Raw genomic sequence first — 20,597 nt, 5'->3', positions numbered from 1 at the left:
GTGCTCAATGTGGGGAAACTGAACACTTTTCCAAAATGGATGTGTTAATCAAAAACTGCAAAAAGAAAAACGTCCTCCCAATTTTACTGGTGCTAGGAAATAAATTACAATGACATTAAATGACTGAAATTTCTCAGAAATACTGAAAAGTAACCATGGGATGAGTTACAGCCATCAGATTTGATATATGTTTAATGAAGTGTGTAATTGTTCATTAGAAATAATTTGGGAATGAAATATATTGTTCTGCAGCAATATAATTCATGGCAGGTTGGCTAAACTGCATTCAACCCACTATTCTGTTGATACACTAAAGCAGAATCTATTCAGGAATGCACAAGGATGCTGGGTATTTTTTGTCCAGCCTTGATTTCCTCCAGATACATTTCATTTGCCATAGCTCCAGACCACCAGCACAGCCACTTTCCCCGGCATGTGTGTCTGTCCTGGCGTGAGCCATCGTAATCTTCAGAAAAGCTCATATTATGCTTTTTTGATTATGGACCTGTCCTGCAGCTCAAGTCCCTCCCTCTGGCCCGATAGTTTATAGAAACAGCAAAACAAACAGGATATAATGGTATGATACGTAAATATAGTCTCTAAGCTTGGAACCTGCAGACAGAGTAATAGATATTAGGAAAGGAAATGCCCAACGTCTTACCCCTTAGTCCGCAAAATATAGACCTGGTCATTTGCTAGACCCCCTGTAAAGCATTGTGTCTGCTAGAGGTTTTAAATGATTTTGGCTGGATAGAATTTGATGTCTCGTACTTTCCATTTTATTAAAATGTTAAGTCTATATTTTCCTCACATTGGAAACTGGCACAGTGTAGTTGTTGCCTAAACAGCTGGACACTACGGAACACTAAATGAAGATGGATGTATTTCTTTTGGAGAAGAAAATGACAGTTCCCAATAAAGCTTTCTTGATTAAAACGACAATTATTAGATTTACAAACATTTGTATGATTTATTTCAACACACATTATTTACAACAACAAAAAAAGTCTGATTCCTTGCATACAAGACTAATTGAAGGAGGATCATCAATGATGTCAGTATATACTGTACATGTTCAGGAAGGGAACTCCTTGCAACCAGTACCAAAACCTTCTCAAATATGTATTTACCAACTCAGTGATGTCACTTCAAAAGCAAGACAGGTCAGTCTGGTTTCCAAATGCCTCTGATCTTTGAACGGCTTTCTTTCTTCTGAGAGTGTCTAGACATCTAGAGTACCTTTAAAAGAGAATATAGAAAAACAAAATAGTCAACCATACTATTCAAATCTATTATTAATATATACTACCGTTCAAAAGTTTGGGGTCACTTAGAAATGTCCTTGTTTTTTTACCATTAAAATAACATCAAATTGATCAGAAATATAGTGTAGACATTGTTCATGTTGTAAATGACTATTGTAGCTGGAAACGGCTGATTTTTAATGGAATATCTACATAGGCGTACGGAGGCCCATTATCCACAACCATCACTCCTGTGTTCCAATGGCACGTTGTGTTAGCTAATCCAAGTTTATCATTTTAAAAGGCTAATTGATCATTAGAAAACCCATTTGCAATTATGTTCGCACAGCTGAAAACTGTTGTCCTGATTAAAGATGCAATAAAACTGGCCTTCTTTAGACTAGTTGCGTATCTGGAGCATCAGCATTTGTGGGTTCGATTACAGGCTCAAAACGGACAGAAACAAAGAACTTTCTTCTGAAACTCATCAGTCTATTCTTGATCTGAGAAATGAAGGCTATTCCATGCGAGAAATTACCAAGAAACTGAAGATCTCGTACAATGCTGTGTACTACTCCCTTCACAGAACAGCGCAAACTGGCTTTAACCAGAATAAAAAAAGAGGAGTGGGAGGCCCTGGTGCACAACTGAGCAAGAGGACAAGTACATTAGAGTGTCTAGTTTGAGAAACAGACGCCACACAAGTCCTCAACTGGCAGCTTCATTAAATAGTACCCACAAAATACCAGTCTCAACGTCAACAGCGAAGAGGCGACTCCGGAATGTTGGCCTTCTAGGCAGAGTTGCAAAGAAAAAGACACATCTCAGACTGGCCAATACAAATAAAAGATTAAGATGGAAAAAAAGAACAAACACTGAAAAGAGGAAGATTGGAAAAAAGTGTTACGGACAGACAAATCTAAGTTTGAGGTGTTCGGATCACAAAGAAGAACATTCGTGAGATGCAGAAAAAATGAAAAGATGCTGGAGGAGTGCTTGACGCCATCTGTCAAGCATTGTGGAGACAATGTGATGGTCTGGGGGTGCTTTGGGTGGTAAAGTGGGAGATTTGTACAGGGTAAATGGGATCCTGAAGAAGGAAGGCTATTACTACATTTTGCAACACCAAGCCATACCCTGTGGACGGCACTTAATTGGAGCCAATTTCCTCCTACTTTATTTATTTTTATTTTCTGTCACCTTTATTTAACCAGGTGGGCCAGTTGAGAACAAGTTCTCATTTACAACTGCGACCTGGCCAAGATAAAGCAAAGCGACAAAAACAACAGAGTTACACAAACAAACGCACAGTCAATAACACAATATAACAATCTATGTACAGTGTGTGCAAATGTAGAAGATTAGGGAGGTAAGGCAATAAATAGGCCCTAGAGGCGATATAATTACAATTTAGCATTAACACCGGAGTGATAGATGTGCAGATGATGATGTGCAAGTAGAGATACTGGAGTGCAAAAGAGCAAAAAGATAAATAACAATATGGGGTATGAGGTAGTTGGGTGTACTATTTACAAATTCACTGTACTTGTACACAGCCATCGGTAAGCTGCTCTGACAGCTGATGCTTAAAGTTAGTGAGGGAGATATAAGTTTCCAGCTTCAGTGGTTTTTGCAATTCGTTCTAGTCATTGGCAGCAGAGAACTGAAAGGAAAGGAGGCCAGAGAGGTGTTGGCTTTGGGGATGACCAGTGAAATATACATGCGGGAGCGCGTGCTACGGGTGGGTGTTGCTATGGTGACCAGTGAGCTGAGATAAGGCGGGGCCTTACCTAGCAAAGACTTATTATAGATGACCTGGATCCAGTGGGTTTGGCGACGAGTATGAAGCGAGGGCCAGCCAACGAGAGCATACAGGTCACAGTGGTGGGTAGTATATGGGGCTTTGGTGACAAAACAGATGGCACTGTGATAGACTGCATCCAGTTTGTTGAGTAGAGTGTTGGAGGCTATTTTGTAAATGACATCGCCGAAGTCAAGGATCGGTAGGATAGTTAGTTTTACGAGGGTATGTTTGGCAGCATGAGTGAAGGAGGCTTTGTTGCAAAATAGGAAGCTGATTCTAGATTTAATTTTGGATTGGAGATGCTTAATGTGAGTCTGGAAGGAGAGTTTACAATCTCACCAGACACCTAGGTATTTGTAGTTGTCCACATATTCTAAGGCAGAACCGTCCAGAGTAGTGATGCTAGTCGGGCAGGCGGTTGCGGGCAGAAATCGGTTGAAGAGCATGCATTTAGTTTTACTAGCATTTAAAAGCAGTTGGAGGCCACGGAAGGAGTGTTGTATGGCATTGAAGCTCGTTTGAAGATTTGTTAACACAGTGTCCAAAGGGCCAGATGTGGTGTCGTCTGGTAGAGGTGGATCAGAGAATCACCAGCAGCAAGATCGACATCATTGATATATACAGAGAAAAGAGTCGGCCCGAGAATTGAACCCTGTGGCACCCCCATAGAGACTGCCAGAGGTCCGGACAACAGGCCCTCCGATTTGACACACTGAACTCTATCAGAGAAGTAGTTGGTGATCCAGGCGAGGCAGTCATTTGAGAAACCAAGGCTATGGAGTCTGCCGATAAGAATGCAGTGATTGACAGAGTCGAAGCCTTGGCCAGGTCCGGGTGCACAGTACTGTCTTTTATCGATGGCGGTTATGATATCGTTTAGGACCTTGAGCGTGGCTGAGGTGCACCCATGACCAGCTCGGAAACCAGATTGCATAGTGGAGAAGGTACGGTGGGATTCGAAATGGTCGGTGATCTGTTTGTTAACTTGGCTTTTGAAGATTTTAGAAAGGCAGGGCAGGATGGATATAGGTCTATAACAGTTTGGGTCTAGAGAGTCTCCCCCTTTAAAGAGGGGGATGACCACGGCAGCTTTCCAATCTTTGGGGATCTTAGATGATACAAAAGAGGTTGAACAGGCTAGTAATAGGGGTTGCAACCATGTCGGCTGAATTTTAGAAAGAGAGGGTCCAGATTGTCTAGCCCAGCTGATTTGAAGGGATCCCGATTTTGCAGCAGGACAATGACCCAAATCACCGCTCCAAACTATGCAAGAACTATTTATTTAATTGTTCTTTTCTCACCCATCTACACACAATACCCCATAATGTAACAATATCAGGAAGGCATTCCTAATGTTTTGTTCACAGTGTGATAGATACTGTGGGTGTGTCTATCACACCATGTACAAAACATTAGGAACACATGCTCTTTCCATGACAAAGACTGACCAGGTGATCCCTTGAAGAGGAGACCGGTTAAAGAAGGATTTTTTTTAGCCTTGAGACATGGATAGTGTATGTGTGCCATTCAGATTGTGAATGGGCAAGACAAAAGATTTAAATGCCTTTGAACAGGGTATGGGATTAGGTGCCAGGCACACTGGTTTGAGTGCTTCAAGAACTGCAACGCTGCTGGGTTTTTCACACTCAACAGCTTCCCGTGTGTATCAAGAATGGTTCACCACCCAATGACATCCAGCCAACTTGACAACTGTGGGAAGCATTGGAGTCAACATGGGCCAGCATCCCTGTGGAATGCTTTCGACACCTTGTAGAGTCCATGCCCTGACGAATTGAGTTTGTTCTGAGGGGAAAAGGGGGTGCAACTCAATATTAAGGTGTTCCAAATGTTTTGTACACTCAGTGTAATTTATATATATATATATATATCCACTTTGGATTGTTATTTCTTGATTTGATTATTTGTATTTGCAAGATATTCTACTGCACTGTTGGAGCTAGTAGCATAAGTATTTTGCTGCACCTGCTATAACACCTGCAAATATGTGCACGCGACCCATAAACTTTTATTTGATTCATTACCGATTCAGTATAGCCAATGAATCAGGCTAATGCATCACAGCAGGATCATCCAATTACAAAAAATCTATTAGCAATCTGATGAGGATAAAAACATGGTAGAGGTTTAGTAAAGAAGCATGCTTGGAAGAGAATGGAAGAGAACTTACCTTCCAGAAAAGCAAACTCATCTATGGCCTCGATTGCATTGTCTGTTAGTGGAAACAAAACAAAAAAACAATAGTTAGGAACAACTAGTCAAAGGCTAACCCAGGGGTAGGCAACCCTGTTCCTGGAGCAGGGTCTATGGTTGCCTACCCCTGGTCTAGCATAAGTGGCCACCAATCCTGGTCCTGTAGAGTTAGGCCTATACCTGATTCAACTTACCAATGTCTTAGTGGTGAGGTAGAACAAAAGCCTGCACACCAACTCAAATACACACTTTTGCTGTAGCCCCAGACAAACACCTGATTCCTCTTGTCAACAAATCATCAAACACTCAATGAGATGAATGAGGCGTGTGTGTCCTACAATGAAAGTGTTTACTGTTGGTGGGAGTTGGTGTGCAGGCTTTTGTTCTACCTCAACACTAAGACCACGATCAGTTGAATCAGGTATAGGCCTAATACGTGTTTAGTACTGGGATGGAACTAAAGTCTGCAAACCCTGTGGCTCTCCAGAACCAGGGGTTGGTAACCATTACACTAAGCAATAAGCATATGGTATATAGGATCAATGTTTGGTCTACAACATGTCCACTTGACATTACTAACCTAAATCTTTCCTCTGCAAAGTTTTCCTCTTTCCATGCTGGGCATACACCAGGGCATCTTTGGCAATCATCTCAACAAAGAGTTCCTGGAAGACATGAACTGAAGTTTAGTATAGAGTGAGTAACATCCAGGGATGTAGTGCTGCCGGAGCGCAAAGGAGCGGCGCTCCCTCACTTTTCAATTTTAGAATACATGGAGCAGGTAAAACTATTTCTGGAAAATTCATTCTTATGATTTCTAAATGAAATGATATTTAATTACCACTAAAATTCCATGAAAAATTATAGAATAATGACAAACCAAATAAATATGTATAGCAGCCTAGAGGTAAATGGTGGTTTCTTCCCTGTTATCTCTGGCAGTGGCTAGAATGATTAACTATAGGCTGTGTGTGTGTACTGCAGAGACCCGTAGGAGGCTTGACCACTTTGGCCAATTAGAACTCAAGTCACTGTGCGTCTGCCTTGATGTTCATAAAACTCCACGAACCCCCTCTTGCGCAGTGGAACCCAGAACAATGTGTGACCACTTGTTTACAGAGACAGCGTCCTGCCGAGGACACCCAAACCAGAGTAGCCACCACAAAGCCCAAGGAGCCTGACCCTCTCTGGAAGTTGCTAAATAATTGCTTGGCTATTGGTTGAGACGTAGGGCCCGTTTTAGCTTGGTATGTCAGGATGGGCAATTGGAAATGTGAATTGGGCCAAGTTGGAGGAAATAATGCATTTACAGAAATACAGGGTGTGGAGATCGGGGTGCCTTGTGAGAATTGGGAGGTGTGAACAACGTCTAGTATTAAGGAAGTCTCGAGGTATTGCTCGCCTGAGGTAGAGTATCTCACGATAAGCTGTAGACCACACTTCTACCGAGAGTTTTCATCTATATTATTCATAGCTGTCTATTTACCACCTCAAACCGATGCTGGCACTAAGACTGCACTCAACGAGCTGTATAAGGCCATAAGCCAACAAGAAAATGCTCATCCAGAAGCGGCGCTCCTATTGGCCGGGGACTTTAATGCAGGGAAACTTAAATCCGTTTTAAGTCATTTCCATCAGCATGTCACATGTGCAACCAGAGGGGAGAAGGGGGGTTAAAAAAATAATAATTCTAGACCACCTTTACTCCACACACACACAGAGATGCATACAAAGCTCTCCCTCGCCCTCCATTTGGCAAATCTGACCATAATTCTATCCTCCCGATTCCTGCTTAGGAGCAAAAACTAAAGCAGGAAGTACCAGTGTCTCGCTCAATACGTAAGTGGTCAGATGACACAGATGCTACACTACAGGACTGTTTTGCTAGCACTGACTGGAATATGTTCTGGGAGTCATCCAATGGTATTGAGGAGTATACCACCTCAGTCACTGGCTTCATCAATAAGTGCATCGACGACGTCGTCCCCACAGTGACCGTACGTACCTATCCCAACCAGAAGCCATGGATGACAGGCAACATCCGCCCAAGTTAAAGGCTAGAGCTGCCGCTTTCAAAGAGTCGGACACTAATCCGGATGCTTATAAAAAAAATCCCCCTATGCCCTCTGACGAACCATCAAACAGGCAAAGCATCAATACAGGACTAAGATCAAATCGTACTACACAGGCTCTGACGCTCGTCGGATGAGGCAGGGCTTGCAAACTATTACAGACTACAAAGGGAAACCCAGCCGCAAGCAGCTCAGTGACGCAAGCCTACCAGACAAGCTAAATACCTTTTATGCTTGCTTTGAGGCAAGCAACACTGAAGCATGCATGAGAGCACCAGCTGTTTCAGACAACTGTGTGATCACGCTCTCCGTAGCCGATGCGACCAAGACCTTTAAACAGGTCAACATTCACAAGGCCGCAGGCCAGACAGATTACCAGGACATGTACTCCGAGCATGCGCGGACCAACTGGCAAGTATCTTCGCTGACATTTTCAACCTCTCCCTATCCGAGTCTGTAATACCTACATGTTTTAACCTGTTAGGGCTAGGGGGCAGTATTGACACGGCTGGATAAAAAACATACCCGATTTAATCTGGTTACTACTCCTGCCCAGTAACTAGAATATGCATATAATTATTGGCTTAGGATAGAAAACACTGCAAAGTTTCTAAAACTGTTTGAATGGTGTCTGTGAGTATAACAGAACTCAAATGGCAGGTCAAAACCTGAGAAGATTCTGTACAGGAAGTACCCTGTCTGACCATTTCTTGAACTTCTTTGCCATCTCTATTAATTACAGGGGATCTCTGCTCTTACGTGACACCTTCTACGGCTCACATGGGCTCTCAGAAGGCGGCAAAATGCTGAATCGTGGCTTTGCAGGCTCTGGCTGAAACAAAGTAGCGCGTTTGGGTAGTGGCTGGTTACAGTACTGTGAGACTCAGGCTCGTGCCCGCGTCGACCGAAAGCTTTCTTTTCCTTTGTCTGTTTACCTAAAAGGATATTCCCGGTCGGAATATTATCGCTTTTTTACGAGAAAAATGGCATAAAAATGTATTTTAAACAGCGGTTGACATGCTTCGAAGTACGGTAATGGAATATTTAGATTTTTTTTGTCACGAATTGCGCACGACCCTTATTTACCATTTCGGATAGTGTCTGGGACGCACGAACAAAACGCCGCTATTCGGATATAACGATGGATTATTTTGGACCAAACCAACATTTGTTATTGAAGTAGAAGTCCTGGGAGTGCATTCTGACGAAGACAACAAAGGTAAGAACATTTTTGTTATAGTAAATCTGATTTTGGTGAAGGCTAAACTTGCCGGGTGTCTAAATAGCTAGCCCGTGATGGCAGGGCTATGTACTTAGAATAATGCAAAATGTGCTTTCACCAAAAAGCTATTTTAAAATCGGACATATCGAGTGCATAGAGGAGTTCTGTATCTATAATTCTTAAAATAATTGTTATGCTTTTTGTGAACGTTTATCGTGAGTAATTTAGTAAATTGTTAGTAAATTCCCCGGAAGTTTGCGGGGGGTATGCTAGTTCTGAACGTCACATGCTAATGTAAAAAGCAGTTTTTTTATATAAATATGAACTTGATTGAACAAAACATGCATGTATTGTATAACATAATGTCCTAGGGTTGTCATCTGATGAAGATCATCAAAGGTTAGTGCTGCATTTAGCTGTCTTCTGGGTTTTTGTGACATTATATGCTAGCTTGAAAAATGGGTGTCTGATTATTTCTGGCTTGGTACTCTGCTGACATAATCTAATGTTTCGCTTTCGTTGTAAAGCCTTTTTGAAATCGGACAGTGTGGTTAGATTAACGAGAGTCTTGTCTTTAAATAGCTGTAAAATAGTCATATGTTTGAGAAATTTAAGTAATACGATTTTTAAGGTATTTGAAAATCGCGCCACTGGAACTGGCTGTTACGTAGGTGGGACGAATTCGTCCCGCCTAGCCCAGAGAGGTTAAGCAGACCAACATAGTCCATGTGCCCAAGAAAGCGAAGGTAACCTGCCAAAATGACTACCGCCCCGTAGCACTCACGTCGGTAACCATGAAGTGCTTTGAAAGGCTGGTCATGGCTCACATCAACACCATCATCCCGGAAACCCTAGACCACTCCAATTTGCATACCGCCTCAACAGATCCACAGATGACGTAATCTCAATCGCACTCCACACTGCCCTTTCCCACCTGGACAAAAAGAACACCTGCGTGAGAATGCTGTTCATTGACTACAGCTCAGTGTTCAAGACCATAGTGCCCATAAAGCTCACCACTAAGCTAAGGACCCTGGGACTAAACACCTCCCTCTGCAACTGGATCCTGGACTTCCTAATGGGTCACCAATAGGTGGTAGGGGTAGGCAACATCTTCCACGCTGACCCTCAAAACGGGGGCACCTAAGGGGTGCGTGCTTAGTCCCCTCCTGTACTCCTTCAACACCCACGACTGTGTGGCCAAGCACGACTCCAACACCATCATTAAGTTTGCTGATGACACAACAATGGTTGGCCTGATCACCAACAACGATGAGACAGCCTATAGGGAGGAGGTCAGAGACCTGGCAGTGTTGTGCCAGGAAAACAACCTCTCCCTCAATGTGAGCAAGACAAAGGAGCTGATCATGGACTACAGGAAAAGTAATCTCTGTATACCCGTCGCAAGACCCACTTGTTAATGCTTATTTATAAAACCCTCTTAGGCCTCACTCCCCCCTATCTGAGATATCTACTGCTGCTCTCATCCTCCAGATACTTGACCCGTTCTGCCAGTCACGTTCTGTTAAAGGTCCCCAAAGCACCCCTTGAATTTGCATACTGTCCCAATAGATCCAGACCATGCAATAGACATCGCACTGAACACTGCCCTAAGAGGAATGTCTATGTAAGAATACTGTTCATTGACTACAGCTCAGCCTTCAACACCATAGTACCTTCCAAGCTCATCATTAAGCTCGGAACCCTGGGTCTGAACACCGCCCTGTGCAACTGGGTCCTGGACTTCCCGACGGGCCACCCCCAGGTGGTGAAGGTAGGAAACAACACCTCTACTGCGCTGATCCTCAACATAGGGGCCCCACAAGGGTGCATGCTCAGCCCCCTCCTGTACTCCCTGTTCACCCATGACTATGTGGCCATGCACGCCTCCAATTCAATCATCAAGTTTGCAGACGACAACAGTAGTAGGCCTGATTACCAACAACGATGAGACAGCCTACAGGGGGGAGGTGAAGGCCCTGGCGGAGTGGTGCCATAAAAATTACCTCTCCCTCAACAAAACAAAGGAGCTGATGGTGGATTCAGGTGACTGCAGAGGGAGCACGCTCCCATCCATGGGACCACAGTAAAGAAGGTGAAAAGCTTCAAGTTCCTCGGCGTACACGTCAATGACAATCAAATGGTCCACCCACACAGACAGTGCAGTGAAGAAGGCGCAACAGCGCCTCTTCAACCTCAAGAGGCTGAAGAAATTTGGCCAGGTCCCTTAGACCCTCACAAACTCACACATTGAGCGCATCCTGTCAGGCTGTAGAACTGCCTGGTACGGCAGCTGCACAGCCTGCAACCGCTGGGCTCTCCAGATGGTGGTGAGGTCTGCCCAACACATCACCAGGGGCACACTGCCTGCCGTCCAGGACACCTACAGCACCCGATGTCACAGGAAGGCCAAAAAGATCAAGGATATCAACCACCTGAGCCATGGCCTGTTCACCCCGCTATCATCCAGAAAGAGAGGTTAGTAAAGGTGCATCAAAGCTGGGACTGAGAGACTTAAAAACAGCTTCTATCTCAAGGCCATCAGACTGTTAAATAGCCATCACTAGCAGGCCTCCACCCAGTATCCTGCACTGAACTTAATCACTGTCACTAGCCGGCTACCATCCAGTTACTCAACCCTGCACCTTAGATGCTGTGCACTAAGTACATAGACATGGATTCACTGGTCACTTGAATAATGTTTACATACAGTTTTACTAATTTAATATGTATATACTGTATTCTAGTCAATGCCAATCCGACATTGCTCACCCTAATATTTATTTATTTATTAATTCCCTTATTTTCCTTTGAGATGTGTGTGTATTGTTGTGAATTGTTAGATACTAATACACTGTTGGAGCTACATACAAACAAAGAAGCATTTCGCTACACCCGCAATAACAACTGCTAAATACGTGTATGTGACCATTAAAATTTGATGTAGGCTTACCCTGGCGTGACATTTTGATAACCATTTAAATCTCTCTCGGATAAGGTGACTTATCAATATATTCGGCTCTATTTACGCTCAGATTCAAAACTGCTAATTAGCGTCAAAATAGACATCATGTACAACTACAAATCCCTGCAAGCTCCACCACGTCATCGCTAACTGATCCCTTTGCTAACAGGTATTGTGTCAATAAAAAAAATGCGCAGAAGACAGTTCACAGAATTGTCTATTTAAAGAAATGTAGCCTAGCTATTCATCTAGCTAAGGTTATATAGTTAATCCAGAGAATCTTAGTTTTACCTCAATTTGGCAGTCTTGTCCAGGTCAACATTGCATTTGTAGTTCCTTATGATAGCCAATTAGCATTTTATTTTTGGAAGGGTAAATACATAAACATATTTGTTAGGAGAGATTTACGCAGCTATGAAAACGTCGCGCCACGGTAAGCCTACACGAAACACAGCCCTTATTTTAATTGTTTCCAAAATCCCCTATGGGAAAAATGAAAAACGGAAAAACGATAGGAACCATTTCCCTGTTTGACCTCTAGGTTTTATGGGTATTATGACATCCTGTGGTACTCAATTAACTAACTACAACAAGGACCATAAATCAGCTGGCTAGCTAGTTACATGGCATTAGTCCATGTTGACTGTAGGCTACCAAATATGAAAACAAACTATCATACTGGTAGCTACCCCACGTAATAGTTTTAACTTACTGTGGCTTTAGCTATGATAAACACAGACTCTTGACTGGCGAGGGACACGTCTGGGTCGGCTTTCATCAATGCCTTGATGCGGGATAGCGGTAACTTCGCGAGACGGTTCTGGGTAGCTCCTGCAACAGGCCCAGTTTGTTTGTTCTCTCCAGCCTCGTTCCTCCGTACCTCTTCCTCCCCTTCACATCGCTCTGGGTCCGACTCTGTGGGTCCCAAGGGGGCGACAGAGAGTGCAACATTTTCCGCCATTCTCTTGTAGCCACATACAGTTCGTAGCTAGCATGTGCTACTTTCCTAGCGAAGAAAATGTGTTCGAATTCGAGAATCACACATTCGAATGTCCCTCCCCTTTCATTCCCGCCAACTATTCCTTGTGTGTGATTGGAGAAATTGCCGACTTCATGAGGCGACGATTGTCTCGAACGGAAGCCAAACAATTGTTTACAACTCCTCAGCGCTCCTAAACGTTGTGAAACATTTCCTACAGAACGCCCACGATGCTGAAAAGAAAACATGACAGATCATGACACTAATTAAGAACTTTATCATATCTGTTTCATTCAATTGCCATCTCCATTTCTCTATTGCTGTAGAAATGTGAGCAAGAATTAATTGTTTGTAGATAGACCTGTCATAAATATTGAATTTGATTGGCCTACCTTTCAATAAAATGTTCAATGTTTATCATTACATTATATTCACGTGATATAGAAAAGTGCTCCAGCTGCGTGTCCAGAGATTTAGTGCTGCCTTGTCTATATCAGTCTCTAATGGATATTAATACACGGTGATAATAGGATTGGCAGGGTGATGCCCTGAGGTTTAGTGATGGTGAGCCACTCCAGTCACACACACTATCATCTCTACTGCTGGACTTGAAGGATGAGGGATCCGCAACTACCAGGTAACACTTAAAACTATTATTTTGTGAGTAGTTAGTTATATGCGAAAGACCATATAAAGTGCATATAAATAACTTTTTTGCTATTGTTTATTTTAGATGCAGATGTGTTCATTACGCCAATATGGGTTGACATATAGTCTAATTGCATGTAGTGTACTTATTTAGGCCTTTAATTTGGTCCCAACAAATTTAGATAAAATACATAACATTTTCTATCAGATCAATAAGACAAAAGCAGTCATTTATTGTGCCCCATAACAATATGAGTTGCCATTTCTATAGGGCATTATGAAATGGTGTATGTTACTGCAATAGTAGAATAGAATCAAACAAATTAATCCAAATGGTGGTTTTAAATTGGAATTCTGTGCAAACCTCATTGCTTTTTACCTGGGAACTCCTGTTATTACATTCATTTCTGAATCAATGTACTGTATAAGGCAACTGCAAGCAAAAAATAGACAGCTAGGCAAAAATAATGGCATTCATTTAATATTAGTGTATGTTTAAAAACAGGTTACAGAGAAACTATAAGGAATTGCATTGCATCAGAATATATTATCACATAAAGTTCAGGGGCACCAATCCAGTTGTAACAGTTCAACCAGATAGCTTCTTGTAGCACAGCAAGAGAGTGCACTACTGTACCAGTGAGAAAAATTGGTTGAAAGACGTCTTTTCAACGTCTTTTAAACCAAAATAAGTATTTTCAACATCTTGTGCTCTCCCTATACTGAGTGTTATCTATTGCATTTTCAGTTGTATTTTCAGAACAGAACTAACCTCCTAAACTGAGCTCTGTCTAATCCTGACCTGCATTGGGAGTGTTTCCAAAGGGCAGAGCAACATCTTTGATGTGTCAGCATCCATTAAATATAAACCAGATTGAGATGACAAATATATAGAGATGAGCTAAAGCTAAATGTATAAGTATATATACCCTTATCACTTTTAAAATACTTCTGTGCTCATAAAGGGATAGTTCACCCAAATTACAAAATGACACATTGGTTTCCTTACCCTGTAAGCATTCTATAGACAAGGTATGACAACAATCCATGTTTTGGTTTTGTTTCCTTTTCATGGTGGCCTACCAATATCAGCATTGTTCGCGCATCATGTCCAAATAATCCGAAAGTATATGAAATTGATTGTGAATGGGATTTGTGACAGGGAAGTTAAATCCAAAGCATGGATTGGTGTCATACCTTGTCCATAGACTGATTACAGGGTAAGGAAACCAATATGTAATTTAGTAATTTGGGTGAACATTTCCTTTAAGCCTGACTTGCCTAGTTAAATAAAGGTTAAATTAAAAAAAAAGCCTGATGCACCTGTTGTCTTGGGCCGTCATGACTTTAATAGTATTTTCCAGTCTACATTGGTTCATACCGTAGGCTACATTACAGAACCATGGGATTCAGTCCCATCCTATTTTTACATTTAATTCACGTATTCATACTCTTTACAAGAGCAATGTCTAGGGATATCATGGATTTAACATTGTTAAAAAAAGTGCTTCAATGCCCAATTATTACTTTTGATTCAGTTTATTTATCAAAGCAGTGTAGGAATGCACAATACAGTTATACTGTACATAAGATACTGTATAACGCTATAATGGCCTGCCCAGGCCCAAAATGAGATCCTCTGCTCTGACCTTATTAGACCAAGGCCTCATTGGCTAATCCTACCAACTATTTATTATAGATGTTGGTGCTGACCTCACAGTCATATATCTCCATGACCCAACCTGACCTTATCTGTGCCCACAAAATAAATAATGTAGTGATGCTGTGTGTAAGGTCAATCCCCACCTCCTTTTATGCTTCGAGCTGATGATCTTCAGTTCAAGTACAAGGCCACATATCATTTAGGGGATAGTGCTTGATGTGCCATATATTGTAATCAGCAGTATGCACACATGCCAATCACTGCCTTGTCTCCTCTTACTAGACAGTTTAGTTTAGTTTATTAATACGACCATTTAAAAAAAATAAGCACACATAAAACTTGAAAAAAGCCATACATGCACATGAGTAAAATCCTTGAGGATAACACAATAAAGTCTGGCACTTATTTCCATTGTTAAATGCATTGCTCTTTATGTCGTTTTCCTTTCGATTTGTAAATCGTTCATTATTGATTGATTTACTGTATCTGAGGGACTGAATGATTTGTTTCGCTGGGATAAAAAAAACTAAACAGATCCATGTATTTGACCATAGGGAGTTCTTAGAGTCAATACTGCTGTGCTATTTCCTAGTGTCGCTGTCTCCAATATGCACTAGTAAGAATAGTCAATGTCACTTAAAGCTGTTAAGATGATTAATTAGCTGGCCGGACATTCCATTCAAGTCAACAGGAGTCTCCTGCATGGAGATTAGTGTGAGCCAATCTCATTATGACTGTCCTGCAGACTGCACATTTACCCAGAGGTAATGGTGGAGCTCCACGTCTGCAATTAAATCACCTTTTGTAACGATGACCTAAAAGACATATTGACGGCTATTATGAATCCTTAAGGCCAGTCAGAGCATCAGCAGAGCTGTGCCCCAAGCCTCTAACAAAGAATGCCAGATAGAGTTATAATATGTAACAGTTTGAATCAATGATCCTTTGTATCAATGCTCAATGATCCATTTGATCCAATAGGAGCTAACAGGAATAAGAAAGACGGGTAAGTCATTTGTATCAATGCATGATAGAAGGGAGCGGTAGAATATTTAAGAAGTTGTGTGATGTTATTTTATGTGAATAGAGCTAAGTGGAGAGGCCAGAGAACATCTACCCACAATAGTCCCAAATCGGAATCCCTGCCATTGAACACAGGGAACCTCACCCAAATTAAAATCTCACCTGTAATTCATTTTTTTTCTTTGTGTCTTTTAGGACTCAAATCCAGACTAGCATGGCCGAAACGCAAGGATAAGGAAGATAAGAAAGCCAAGCCAAGTGAGACGAGTGTAACGCCATTGGACCTAACACCCAAAGTCCTTTCAACCCGTCCTATTATACCAGAACTGACCCCAGAACAGAGGATGAGGCAGACACCGTTTGAGAGGGTGCTTTATGACATGAACCATGACCAGAGGGTAGTCAACGACCTCATACTGGGCCGGAGGATCTCCTTCTACGAGCTCAGGGGGGAAATAGGGTGTGGGAACTTCTCCCACGTTAGATTGGGTATCCATGCCCTGACTAAAGGTAAGGAGGGATTTATTTGTTTGTCATCTTTTCAGTAGTTAGTTAAAATTATTAATTGGTTAATTCATTAATCTAGTCAAGCCTGACTGGTACAGTAACCAGAGTGAGAGTTGAGCAATACACTGTACCTCGTCTCCAATGATATAATCATATGTTCCATTCAGTACACCAACTGATGCCACTTTGGAAAATGTAACAAAATGGACATTACAGTTCCTACTCAATGGTTGGGACCTGGCAGTATGAAGATATAGCTCTCTAACACATTCCTACTGACTGGTTCCCTCTGAGCTGACCCTGTCTCTAGCCTCCCCTGCCTGCCACACAGACTCTGTCTCCAGGGGGGTATTATAACAGGGTGAATACTGATGCCAGAAGACAAGGGGTGGTCACCTGAACTAAGCACCTCCTGATCGCCTCAGATTCCCCCTCACCCCCTGGGGTGAATTCATGTTTTATACAGCTCTGTTTAATTTCTGTAGCGGGATGTTAGAGATCCCTGCAGGGATATAACACAGGAGAGATGGCGAGATGGGGGGTGGGGAAAAGGAGAGGTCTTCATTTACCCTCACATTCTCCTCTCAGGCACATGTTTCACTGGACGTTATGTAATTTGGTGAAACTTCAAATTAAATTACACCAGTTGCCATGTCTCATCACCCTTCCTGCTCTCCTATCATTTCTGTATTGGTTTCTCCCTCTCCTCCCTTCTCTCTCTGTGTCTTTCTCTCTCTCACACCCTCCCTCAGAGAGGGTCGCAATCAAGATTTTGGATAAGCTTCGGCTGGACAAGAAGTCTCAGTCCCTGTTTGCCACAGAGATCAGCTGTATGGAGAAGCTGTCCCACCCTAACATTGTTCGTCTCTATGAGGTGATTGAGACCACCAAGCGCCTGTACCTGGTGATGGAGTACGGTAGTGGAGGAGACCTCTACTCACGTATCACCAACCGGGGGCGTCTGTCTGACCTGGAGACCAAGCTCATCTTTGCCCAGATCATCTCTGCCATCAAACACATGGTGAGCTATAGCCAGTCAAAGCATTGAACAGTACGACGGGCACAGATGTCAATTCGACTCTGTGATTAAGGCAGCTTCCTAACTTGAGGATTGGTTGCATAACTTTTGCATAAATCATGCATTGTCTATGGCCAGGATTTGCCAGAATGTATCCAATTATTGTAGGCTATTCTTGCTTGATTGATTCAGAGAGCACATCGTCATTTTGTAACAACATCCAACTAACGTACTCCCACCCTACCCCTTTTTGTTATAATTTCAGCATGACAACAACATCGTCCACAGAGACCTGAAAGCAGAGAACATCTTCTACACCACCAGCTACTGCATCAAGGTGGGAGACCTTGGCTTCAGTATCGTGAGTGCTCCATCTGAAGTCCTCACCACATTCTGTGGCTCCCCACCCTACGCCGCTCCAGAGCTCTTCAAAGACAAAGGCTACGTGGGTCGTTACGTGGACATCTGGGCCTTGGGAATCCTGCTCTACTTCATGGTCACCGCCACCATGCCTTTCCACGCCGACAACCTTGGTCGTTTGAAGCGCTGTATCATGCAGGGAGCCTACGCCTTCCCTGACTATGTACCCAACCCCTGCCAACTGGCCATAAAGGGCATGCTGAGGTCCGTGCCCGCCGACCGTGACTCCATCTCCCTGATAATGACCAGCACGTGGCTGAAGAGCATTGAGTACCCTCGGGCATACGCCCCCCTGCCCCAAACACCCTTTCACCTGGCTGAGACTTCCCAGGCCCTGTGTGTGGAGGAGCAGGAGGTGAAGTCGACCCTGTCGGATCTGGGCATCAAGGGAGTCCACCTGCAGAACAACACCTATACAGACAATCGCAGCCCCCTGACGGGGACGTACCGTATCCTTCTCCACCGCGTCCAGAAGAGGAGGTCTGTGGAGGCGGTGGGATACGCAGCCCTTTACCCAGAGGACTTTGGCAGTAAGAACGGCAGGACGACCACTGCTGTTATGGACAAGCACAACCCTACCAGTGTCTGTGTTATCCTATAGACCAGGGATTTTGCAACAGTTTTTGAACCAGGGACTGGAAAATTATGGATCTTCTCTTTGGATTAAAACAAACAATTTTGGTGGGCCACTTATATTGAAATTGAACACTTGAGAAGTGAAGTTCTCCCATAACTATGAACTATCTGAGGGACCTGTCAGCAACATCTCATGAACCAGTGCTGCTCCATTGACCTCCATGGAGGTTGAGAAATAATGCTACAGAGTCTGGCCTCCTGTATAGCCAGGCTCCACCAGAAGAGAATCACAAGACAAACACACACGCACGCACACACAGACACCACAAACGCACACACACATACACACGCACAGACACACACACACACACCACAAACACACATACACACACTACACTCACGGATCTGTTGTCGCTTATTCATCGCAGTACAGATGATAGATAGATAAATAGCACCATCTTGTGCTCCTATTAATCATTACATTTCAGTACTCCTAAGAAATCTGTGACAGAAAGATACAATGGTGAAAAGGTTAAGATTTCAGGGTTGTACTGTAAAGTACATTAATTATATTGAAGCTTTATGTACTAACAAGGCTACAGTAATTGACTTCAGCTTGTTGTGACGTTACATCACTCAATAGGTCTATGTTTTGTACAATTGGCTTACAGCGAGAGACAAAGGATTAATAATGCAATCAGCATCAGCATCTTCCAAGCCTACTTAGTCCTGTGCTTCGTCAAAATATAACCGGGGTTGTGCTCGTGGAAGGACATGGCTAATTTGTCTTAGCTGTGATACAGGAAAAGTGCTTTGTTCAGATATTAATTGTAAGGGAGTCGAGCACGAAGCACTGGCCAATGCCCTGATATTTGAATTACAATACTTAGGTTTATCCTCAAACACTTGTATGCCTTCAACATTAATGTAAATATAACGAATATAATCTTTAGGTAAATATATTGTAAATAAGATGCTCTATTGACAAGTACATTGTAAAATTTGTAAAACATAGATGTTTTGTGCACAGATCTTTATTTTGGCTATTCAGTGGCTTGGAAGTGCAATGTTTTGTCTGAAGATGAACATCTTTATTAAGATATAATGTAATTAAACTGCAGTTACACATTGCTGATGTAGACATTTAATGTTCAATAATTTTATAAATGCTTTACTGATATACTTTATGTGGATTAAGTATATTACTAAAGTATTTATAAAATGTTAATAAATATTATTTGCCATCGGATGTGCCCATTAATGCTCAAAAGAAATGTCATTTGAATATGAGCCTGACTTGAGTAAAAAATGTTTTTATTGCATTGTGTATTGCTATGCCATCTAAATAATAAAAAATTAATTAAACTTACACACCAAGACAAATTCATTAAAAAATTATAATAATCGATCACCTCTTGTGAGTTCAGGGGGCATCCCTGGTGCTAGTAACAGTGGAAAGGCCTTTAGGGAAGACTGACAAGTTTATATTGTGAGTATCCCCTGAGTGGAAATCTTATGAGTAGCATTTGAATATCATCTGTGTACTTGAAGCACATATTTGTTCATTTTTTACATCATGGACATCACAGAACCTCAACATCTTACAGAAAATAGATACTAGAGAGTATGTTGTTCTATTATCATTCAAAGTCAATGAAAGTATAAAACTTCCAAAGCCTTTTTAGAGGTTTTGCAGGTTCTTATGAGGTCACTCATAAAAATCAGGACGGTTGGATTGTATAAACATTAGCAGTTTCTCTAACTGCCCTCCCATCTTACTCAACATACATTTCCCCTGAAGCTATTACCACCTCTATGATCCAAGCAGTGATAAAAGTGTCAGCACTTTTCCTTTTCTCTCATTATTGTGTGCCAGTTTCTTACAGTTTGTACATGTACCTGTTCTGTTCCTCTCCATTGATTGGCAGTCTGGCAGGGCAATATATTTTGCAATAATGAGATGAACCCCAGTCATGCCTTTGTTAATAAGGATCCGCCCCTTTAAAAAAAATGTTTTGCCTAAAATTACATACCCAAATGTAACTGCTTGTAGCTCAGGACCTGAAGCAAGGATATGCATATTCTTGATACCATTTGAAAGGAAATACTTTGAAGTTTGTGTAAATGTTAAATTAATGTAGGAGAATATAACACATTAGATCTGGTAAAAGATAATTCAAAGAAAAAAACCTGTATTGTTTTGTATTTTTTGTACCATCATCTTTGAAATGCAAGATAAAGGCCA

The 20,597-nt window shown here is 42.2% G+C and overlaps 2 protein-coding genes across 2 annotated transcripts; one reads left to right on the top strand and one right to left on the bottom strand.

The window, feature by feature from the left end:
• Positions 1–945: 945 nt before the first annotated feature.
• pole4 (polymerase (DNA-directed), epsilon 4, accessory subunit) lies at positions 946–12,529 on the bottom strand. The gene is given in 4 exon segments (NM_001140920.3): positions 946–1,239; positions 5,237–5,278; positions 5,840–5,924; positions 12,231–12,529. Coding segments are annotated over 4 exon segments (393 nt in total). The 5' UTR covers positions 12,480–12,529; the 3' UTR covers positions 946–1,222.
• On the top strand, positions 11,682–19,721 carry LOC106573553 (serine/threonine-protein kinase NIM1). Its single transcript, XM_014148691.2, has 5 exons — positions 11,682–11,951; positions 13,028–13,134; positions 16,027–16,341; positions 17,091–17,359; positions 17,622–19,721. Exons 2-5 carry the CDS (start codon positions 13,113–13,115, stop codon positions 18,375–18,377), a joined length of 1,362 nt encoding a protein of 453 aa, XP_014004166.2. The 5' UTR covers positions 11,682–11,951; positions 13,028–13,112; the 3' UTR covers positions 18,378–19,721.
• The last annotated feature ends 876 nt before the right edge of the window (positions 19,722–20,597 follow it).

Source organism: Salmo salar, chromosome ssa16, assembly GCF_905237065.1.
Source record: "Salmo salar chromosome ssa16, Ssal_v3.1, whole genome shotgun sequence".
NCBI lineage: Eukaryota > Metazoa > Chordata > Actinopteri > Salmoniformes > Salmonidae > Salmo > Salmo salar.
This window is presented reverse-complemented; position numbering and strand designations above follow the sequence as displayed.

Excerpts from the sequence above, each read along its gene's own strand:
- LOC106573553 (XM_014148691.2), top strand. The coding sequence starts at position 13,113 with ATGAGGGATCCGCAACTACCAG. Across the intron at positions 13,135-16,026 it reads GAGGGATCCGCAACTACCAG|GACTCAAATCCAGACTAGCA; the intron begins GTAACACTTAAA and ends TGTGTCTTTTAG. Across the intron at positions 16,342-17,090 it reads TATCCATGCCCTGACTAAAG|AGAGGGTCGCAATCAAGATT; the intron begins GTAAGGAGGGAT and ends ACCCTCCCTCAG.